The 9,874-nt window shown below is 36.7% G+C and overlaps 1 protein-coding gene across 1 annotated transcript; it reads right to left on the reverse strand.

The window, feature by feature from the left end:
* Positions 1-1,203: 1,203 nt before the first annotated feature.
* LOC131264660 (sodium channel protein Nach-like) lies at positions 1,204-1,674 on the reverse strand. The gene is made up of 2 exons (XM_058266933.1): positions 1,550-1,674; positions 1,204-1,465 (listed from the first exon to the last, which is right to left on the reverse strand). The coding sequence occupies exons 1-2, from the start codon at positions 1,672-1,674 to the stop codon at positions 1,204-1,206; spliced, it is 387 nt and encodes a 128-aa protein (XP_058122916.1).
* Between the last annotated feature and the right edge of the window lie 8,200 nt (positions 1,675-9,874).

Below are 9,874 nucleotides of genomic sequence, written 5' to 3' on the forward strand. Positions count from 1 at the left end.
TTGGCTCCTCCACTTTCGTACGTATACATAAATGAGAGTTAAACCAGATCGTGTGCAAACAACCGATGGAAGCGAACAGTTCTTGCAATTCTTGCTAGAAATTACCATATTACTATGTTTAACTTGGTAAATGTCGCTAATACTTACCAAACTGAACATACTAATATGGTAATTTCTAGCAAGATACAAGTTTATAAACGATTACAAAAGCGACTAAAATGAAGCGTTAGAGAAATATACCATGTGCAAATCACTCATAAAATTCCATTGTTAATTTTACAGCTAAAAATTTGAAGGCAGCAGTGCAATTTTTTCAGCTAAAAACATATTTTTGACCAATTGAAAACGAAAACAATCATTCAATAACAGTTTTTGAAAAGGTGCTCTCTGACTCGGTGGTAAGCTAGAGTCGACGCGGTCTTAGCTTTAAAAATCGGGGTTAGAGAAATCAAAAATGCATTGCAAGAAATTCGTACGTATAGGCATTATTTTAGTATCATTTACGATTCAATCATATTGCATAGAAGTACGATTATTTCAAGTTGATATTCTAATACATACATGTGTGGGTGGGTTTTTCTTATACATGTGTTGTGTGGGTTTTTCTTTAAAATACTCAGCAGTTAAAAAGATGTTAAAATCGAATGGTTTTGTAGCCAAAAGGGCCGGTATTTGGATTCTATTGTTACAGCAAAGCAATTCTCACATACAAAATACTTCAAATCCCTGTTTGCATTGTTTGTTCGAAGATGGATCAGCAAATTGTTTTGTACACCCGGACCATTGGCATGCGCAGGTCCTTCAGGTTTCGCAGTTTCTTCCCAATCTGTGATGTACGCGTGGTCGTTGTGCAGCTGTTCCTCACGAAACAATGTTTCCTGGCGTACCATGTTGAACGTGTAGCAGAGGCCGTATTCGGTGATCGTCTCCTTCATATTTGAGGAACACTCATCCTGACCATAGTAACACATAGTGATAAGTGAGTCCCGATCGAGGGATAGATTCTTTATTATATTTACAACGTTATTTTGACCAATGCCTTTTAATGTATATAGTAATTCAATGCCACGAAAAGGCCTCACTTGAGCAATGGCTTTAAGCTGATCAACACTGGAAAAATTGTTGAGAAGAAAGACACAATGAAAACACACGCTCATGAGATAAATATATAAATAATAAACAACAACCACTTATTAAAACTACTTACACTAGAGTATTATTAATACTCTCAGAATATCCACTTTCATTCTGTAATGCATTGACTTCTGCTGTGAGATTTAGTTTCTCAGCTGATATTTGCGTTGTCGGACATATGGTAATGGCCGGAAATTGTATTTCATGGAGTGGTGTAGCTTTCTCAGCAAACGTAACTATAATTGGGCTCTCGTCCCATTTGATGTACGCCTTATATATCATTGTGCTGCATCCGGCTATCGACAAAAAGAACACAATAATCCACCAGAACCTTTAAAATATAAAGATGCAATGGTTCGTATACACGATGATCCGTAATCACAAAAACTACATCCTGTAGAAATATTGCGCGCACCTTTCACAAGTTGTTCGCTCCGCGCTATCCAAGTATCGTACGCCATGGATCGAGCTGCTAGCACAGAACTCACGAATTATCTCCTCTTTAAGAGCTTTGATTTGTTTCTTTGAAGCAGGCTTCATTGAGGCGGCTCTACGATTCTGTTACCACTGCGGACAAATGTCTGGCAGAGACTGAAAGGATCGTCGGTGGAACTCTCATTTTATGAGTACCGGTCCACTGTATTTTCATGACCTACATTTGAAAGAAGTGTCGTGAATAGTAACATCAACTATTACAACTGACAGGCTAGCGGCAGTTCAGTTCTATCGTTCAGTCGTAATTTCCATAAGCTCGACTTGAAAACCTGAACACCTTCGTCATAACGCGTAAAAGCTCATGGCGCCTCCTTAACTACATCGTACCATCGTTGTTGCAATCTGTGCATCCATTAGAAAACAACTGGTATTTTGGAGGCCAGTACAGTACGTAGTAGTACTTGAAAATTGTTTAGAAAATTTCGTCCATATCATCTAATTAATAGGGTAAGTGCACCCATAGTGGAGCTAGTACCAATAGTGGTTGTAGTGGAATAAAATCCTAGCACTACGCCGATATATATACAATGGTGTTATTTGTTCTTCTATGAAATGTTCTTTGATCTTCTGCGGAGTGTTCAAAAGATGAATTATCCCATTCCGTAAAATAGAAGCTCCAAAATTCATAGTTTTTAAACAGGTTGTCCCAACATGCTGCATTCCTTAAGAATCCATAACGAATATCATGATTTCCTTAAGGCTATAAATCACTACAAAATCATTGAAACTACATGATTTCGCTACTTACATACTCCAATATAATTGATTTACACGAACTTAGTGCATTTTAGCATAGTTTTATTATATTTTCATAGTTTTTACCATAGTACCACAAAAAATAGAGTTGTTCTTATAGTAGCCATTGGTTTTTTCACAATTAACACACAGAAGAAAGGAACGAGTATATTTTAGTTTTATTCCGTTTTTGGTCAATATAATCAGGTAAATTAAGTGATTTTATTCTGTTTCTACAAATTAAACAAAGCGGAACTGGAGGGAATCGAAAAAGCAAGACTTAGACGGCGAAAACAGGAGAAGGCTCAGCAGAAGAAGCAGAGGAAAAAAAAGACAAAGCAGGTGAAGGATACACTATAAAGCATATTCAAAGCATTTTTTAAGAATTAAAATTGGACATATTACGGTGAAACAATACAGTCTTTTCAATGACAACGCATTGGTCAAGGAATATCTTACCGTTCTGTTTGAAATATGCTCCAAAAATCAGTAAAAGTCAAAATATATTCAAGTTTTTCGTACTACCACCACTATAGGAACACGATACCACAACTATAGGAACCATACCACCATAATAGGAGCAACCGACTAAGAAGAAAAATACACTTTGTTTCGTGATTTTTGTATGGTTTACGGTGAAAATAGATGTTTTTCAGAAGAAAAGTCATGTTTCGATCATAATTGATTCAAATATGTAGAATATTGTGTTCTTAACACTCATTAATTACACCTAATTGGTATTTACAGTACTAAGTGCACCACTGTTGGTACAGTTACCCTAGTTTCATAAAATCTAAGTAGGTAGATACATTTCAATTTCATGTTGGAAAACTTCGTGTGAAAAATTCCAATCAATCGTTGTTTTGGACTGTTAATCTAAATAAAACAAAAAAATTAACTTTAACACTTGCATCCAAACTGCAGACTGCAGCACCATTTTCATTTAGAATATCTCGAAATGACTAAATATGTTTTCGGAAACAAGGCATTCAAACTCATCTTTAATATTGACCACAGAAAAATTGTTTGCCCAGACAAATAGTGTGCTCTACAACGCAAATACTAATCTTCATAGTAACCTGCAGTGTTGTGTAAGTGTCAGCCATAAGCTAAAAGTGGTCATAGGCCAACTATTATGCTCTGGTTGTTCCCGATCGAGTGCAGATTGACAACCATGATGGGTTGTTAAAAATGAAAATGTCACCGTGAAATTTAGTATGGTGGAAAAATATGAATAAAAATTTCGAGCAGTGTAGGACAGCATGTCAGCCTAGGAAAATTATACCAAAAGAAGTAGTCACAAATGGGTACAATGTTGAAGGTCGTTTTTATGAACACATATAAATTTATTCTATTTTGAAAATACTACATTGTTCATAATAGCGTTAGAAATTAGAGAGAGCGGTTTGAAATGTAAAGGGTAGTATGAAGAAGTATTGATGAAGTATAGGATACAAGATGCAAACCACTGAAGCTACAAAGGTAACTGATTCAATTTCGGTTCAGTTATAGACATTGCCCGTGTATAGTCCATTCAAAGCCAGTGGAATGATGGAGAGGGGCATCGAAAAACTTAAACGAAGTAGCATAATGAAGTAGCCAGCAGCCGTTTACAAATCAGAAAAATAACCTAAATTAACGAAGTTCCTGGGTATCGAAAAAGATCATTTTTGTTCGAAATCTATTGTAAAATGAAGGCTGCTGTAAACTGTTAAACTAGTCCCGGTAGCCAGCCGTGGATGAAGAATCTTATGCTTGGTGCGTTATCAACCGAAGCAGTTACTGGGTCTACGACAGAGGCAGATGAACATGGCAAAAACAGGTTGTGAGAGGATTATCCTCCAGGATTAGCTGAAAAGTGACCACAATAAAGTGATCGAGCTGTTGTCATGTTGTAGATCAACTTCCATTCTTTTTAATAAGTATTTTACGCAAAATCAAAACCACTTCCCTTGCTCCTAGCTTCAGGAAGTTGCGTGAAGTGGGTAAAAGAGTAGCCAAGTGTAACTTAGATGACTAAATGCCATCTTTTACTTTTTTCTTTGCGTACAGCTAAAATAGAAAATCGTTTAAATTTTGAAAGGAGTACATATTTTTACTCTTAAAAACAGTCAAATCATTTTTAACGTCAAACATTTTCTTGGAGGAGGCTGGGACTTCTAGGAATAGAAGTATTGGTTTCAAAAGTTGCTATACATACTCGGTGGTAATGGTAAACATAAGGTTTGAGAAAATCTCATGTTACTAGTAAACCGATGGACTTCGCAGCACAGCTGGTTTACTATCTTATGGTATGGTCCTTCGGATCCGGAAAAGGAAGAAGCCTACTAGACATACACCTGCATGCACTTAGCTATATTATACAGTTTGCAATGGTTAAAATTGACGATACTTATCGCATGGATGATAAATAGATCCTACGTATTTTTTCCAGTAGAGCAGAAACAGCAACTAGCGATCAACACGATGTTTTCGAAAACACAGACTTTCACTTGAATGAATTTCATTCATATTTAAAAAAATAAGTTTTCATAACTCAGTTTGAAGATCACAATTCTCTGTGCGATGTGAAACAAAGAACAAACATAAAAAAGGAGTTTTACATTTGTTGAAAATCAATGAGTTTTCTCATTTATTCTTCTTATCGTTGATTTGCGTAGTTAAATTGGTATTGCTTCCAATTATTCTGATGATTGGGGGGTTTAAGCCTGGACAAGAAGCTCATGTTATTTCAATTTTATCAAGCCAATTGGAAAATATGCCGCTAAACACACATTAATCTCTCTACATAATATTTTGACCAAGTGGTAGAAATTGATTAATTTAATTCGACTGACAAAATAAGATGTAATATTTATTATAGTTGTGAAGATCAGAATCTCATACGTAATGATAAGCAATTGACAAGAATTTAGAGGATTTTCTTAAGGGATTAGACGAACAGTTTAGCAGAAAAGCATTATTGATTTCTTGAAACCTTCCGAGTATTCTCACTCTTTTTGAACTAATGACTTGTTTGGAACTGTGTTTGCAACAGCATGCTGAAGATTTTTAGTAGTTTGCATTCCATTGTTGTCTTTTTTCTTTTCCTCAAGCCTTGATTCTTCCTTCAACCTTTTTCGTAACGAAAATGGACGAATGGTTATAAAGTAGCATATTTCCAATAGACTCAGAATGCTGAAGCCCATGAACAGGCCTAGAAAACCTCCACAGTTGGCTAGAAAGTCAACGATTCCGAACAGCTCCGACCGTTGCGTTGTGATGAATTGTGTATCTTTAAAGTACAATGTGATTATGTTGTTGAAGCTGAAAGAGATGAAGAAAGTAGAGATATGAGGCATTGTTGCATTGAAAACATGACATTGACAGTATAATACCTAACATAATGAAATACATTACCTATCCGGATAACTAAAATTGTGTGGATCGTCTTCATAGGCTTTTTCCCAATCTATCAGGTTTTGTGTGATTTCAACGTCATACCGTACAGAGCTGCAAGCTGGAATGCAATTGCATTTAGCAAAAATGTCCCCAACTTTGGCAACTTGCTCATCGTTTACAACGAACGAATTAAAGAATAAATTGGTTGTGTTGCTCATCGCTCTTACAGCGTAATCCATACAATACACCTTATCAAGGGAACACACTTCTGTTCCGGGAGTTCGTGGCATGGAAAATCGAACGCAATTACACAAGGCCAAAGTTATGTTGGCGAGACATTCAATCTCACAATTGTTCTGATTGTATATCTTGAAAAACTGAAGATGACGCTCGTTGTCGAAGAAGCAATGCCGTTTGCGCCAATGATATCCAGCGGCGGATTGCGTTGTGGTCATTATCTGTGGTTTCACGAAAATCTGCACTTTGTGGTCAAAGGAAACATAAAAGAATCGCGTGTAAGCTGTAGGATATTCGCTGGATTCGTGCAGCGTTACTGTATAGCCTTGTTTGTGTCCCTGAAAGCAAAAATTATGAATTATGATGTAGAGCTCGCAGTCAATTAGAATGGCTCTGATTTCGTTCTGGTGCTACGATTTCTATGCACTAAAAATGTAATGAGATAATCCTATATTTGTATTTAATAATATGGGCGTGTTGTTACAAGCTCCCCTCATACGCATAAAGTCTAAAGTGTAAAATAGGGTTCAATTTCTTGCTTTGGTTATATGAAGAGCAAAGCAACCTTTGCCAACGGTAAAATGTTATCAGCCGGAAATTCAACATGAGCAAAAATTTGTTTTTCGGTCAGCGAGAGACAAATCGTTTTGCAAAAACGTGCATGCTTGGTATTGTGGCCGAGCGTACGAAGCATTCTTGCTTGCGGTTATATGTAACATGTTTTTACCTGTCTACTGTTTGTATGCTATTAAACACGCAAATCTACATTGAATCCAGTTTTATTTGTATCGGTTTTCTGAATATTAACGTCCGCAAGACTCGAAAAACATGACAGCAAAACTGGTATCTACTGGTGCATATGCAGTTTTTTGCAGTTGAAAAACATATTTCTTCACATTTTGACAGTTTCACCGCATTCTAATCTTTGCAAAGGTTGTTTTGTGCTTCATGCAAAGCATGCATCATGCACAATGTCCAACGATCAAAATGAGTAGTAAAGATGCAAGGCAATGGAATATGCTTTGTTTGAGTTGATTTTAACACAAATGTATTGACATATGCTTTGTACGCCATTTGCTAGCTTTATTTGCTTGGAAACGCTGCTCTAAGAAGTAAAATATATGAGTTGTTCAAAGAACAGAAAACTCAACCAAATAAGGGAAAGACCGGACAACTGATTACTCAACAATGGCAGAAACCCGAAAGTCATACAAATTGTTACTTACCGAACATTTGTAATCGCAGTCAGACTTTCTGGTTCTAAGGAACAAAGACAGCTTGCTTATTTTTCCAGCCCCAAGGGCATTCAAAGGAATTTGAAATTCCTTTTGTTGAGGTTTTTCATTCTCAATCCAGTCTTCGATGTACGCATGGTTTTTGTGAAGAACATCCGTGCGAAACAATTTATCCTCGGGTAATATGTTGAACGAATAACAGAGTCCAGATTCGGTGACCATCTCCTTCATGTATGGCTTACAATTATAGTCAGCATATTCACAATGCGAGACAATTGAGTCCCGTTCGATGGATAGATTTTTCAGCATATACACAACGTCGTTTTCACCGGTCCCATTAAGCAAACGTAATGAAGGATTGTAATCCCAGAAAGGACACACCTGGGCAACAGCCTTCAACTGAGCTATTCTGGAGAAAACATTGGGGAATAAGATTAATGCGCACATGATCATGGTAACGCGTAACTCAATGAAATTACTTACATATTAGGATTATAAGTACTATCAAGATCAACCCGGTTGTTATACAATCTATTTTCTTCCGTTAAGTTTAGCTTCCCCGCTGACACTTTCGTTGTCGGACATATGGTGAAGGCCGGAAACTGCACTTTCCAGATAGGTGTAGTTGTCTCGGCGACCGAAACAATTATAGGGTTTTGGTCCCATCTGTTGTAAGCCTTACATATCATTGTGCCTCCACCGACTAGCGACAGACAAAAAACTATGATCCACCAGAACCTACAAATGTGAAGCAGTTGCGATAATTCATATGAGAACCACAAAACCATTTGGTAGAAACTTCGCACGGACCTTTCACAGGTTGTTCGCTCGGCTCTGTCCAAGTAACGTACGCCATGGATGGAGCTACTAGCACAGAATTCACTTATTACTTCCTCCTTGAGGGTTTCGCTTTTTTCCTTGGTTTCCGGCGCCATAAGAGCCGGTCTATTACCACTTCGATCGAATGCCTGGCAGCGACTGGAAAAAATATTGTTGGAACTCTCATTTTATCCGTGCCAGTCGACCTTATTTGCATGGCTTAAATTTGAGTGAATAATTTAAGTGACCATGAACAACAACATTACATCCGATTGCCCGGCGACCATCAGTTTAACCAGTTCTATCGACCGTTCGTAAATCCAGTAAGCCTAACATTGCTTAAAGTCCCGAAAGCCTTCATTCGCTTGGACTAACGCGCAAAAAAGTGGATTAAGTGTCCTTAGCTACACTGCACCATCTGTATATCATGGTTCAATCTATAAATGCACCCCTGCAAATGTCAAAGCAAAGTCATACTCACTTTGTACAATCTCTCTTACATATAACAGAACCATCGTACGCTGAAGGTGCGGTTTAGTTGAAGATGCGCTATCAACGTATACAAGCGGTAATACGAGCGACCGAAGGTGTACAGGTTGATTAGGCAAACTTTCGAGCTTATGGGAATTGCGAACGACCGAAATGATTGATGAAATCCGTGGCCGCTTAGAGCAATTGATGATATTAATTATACTCAGTTACGTTAGAGGTACTCAATTTTCTTGTTTTGTAAATTTACCCATTGTCTCAATAGTTTCTCAATATTTTATCAAGGATTAACAGAATATTGCAGATGATTGCGAATTATTTTAAGAGGTGTGGTGTTATAGAATCTTTCATTTTTGTGTCTACTATCTATAAAAATGAATGTTTGTTTGTTCGTGAAGCTAAAACACAAAACCGGCTGGACTAATCTTGATGATGCCGTTGTATGATTTGTTCCTATTTACCCAAGGGAGGTTTAAGAAAAAAGAGAATTAGAAAATTCTCAACGAAAAGCCGGAAAATTCAAAAATTCGTAAAAACGGCTCTTTCCCTTATAAAAACAATAAAATTTACCTTCTTTAACGAAAACACGAACATGCTTATTCCAACAAAGTCTTATGGTGATTTGTTCCATTTGGTCCAATTAAGTTATAAGAAAAATTAAAAGTTTGAAAAATTCCAAGGAAAAGCCAGAAAATAAAAATAAAAAACCGGAACCGGCTTCTTCCATATAAAAAAAAGTAAACTATCTATAACGGACACTGAACATAGACTGGGCTAATTTGAACAAAGTCTTCTAGAAGATTGAAAAAGAGCTTTTTGCGTACGAAAAACCATATAAAAGTTAATGTTTGTTTGTTTATAACGCTAATATTGAAAATCGGCTGAGCCAATCTTAAAGATGTCTTGGGATGATGTTCTTTTTTGACCAAGGAAGAGTTAGAAAAAATGAGAAATTCCCTAAGAAAAATCCAGAAAAAAAAATCTAATATACAATTTACAACTAAAACTAAGAAACTCAACCTTAACGATGTCAAACAAAATGTTGGGAAAACGAAAAGTTCAAAAATTACAAATGAAAATCAGAATTGTCGAATTACAGCTGTACTGGATCGTAAATTAAAACGTGACTGTTCCTGGACTAGGACATCTAGGAATTAGAAATGAACAAATTCCCCCTGCTATTTTTCAATACGTTTCATCGAAAATTGAACTCAATACGAATGTTTATCTGAACTTTGCCGCATCGAAACTACGATTTGATCGTGTTGTGAGACAAGACGAAGTGAAGAATCGTTTGGCAGAATTTTAGACCATTCTTTGGATTTGGCTGATATGCCGTGTCTTAAAGA

Source organism: Anopheles coustani, chromosome 3 (assembly GCF_943734705.1).
Source record: "Anopheles coustani chromosome 3, idAnoCousDA_361_x.2, whole genome shotgun sequence".
NCBI lineage: Eukaryota > Metazoa > Arthropoda > Insecta > Diptera > Culicidae > Anopheles > Anopheles coustani.

Excerpts from the sequence above, each read along its gene's own strand:
- LOC131264660 (XM_058266933.1), bottom strand. The coding sequence starts at position 1,674 with ATGAAGCCTGCTTCAAAGAAACAAATCAAAGCTCTTAAAGAGGAGATA. Across the intron at positions 1,466-1,549 it reads GAGCGAACAACTTGTGAAAG|GTTCTGGTGGATTATTGTGT; the intron begins GTGCGCGCAATA and ends TATATTTTAAAG.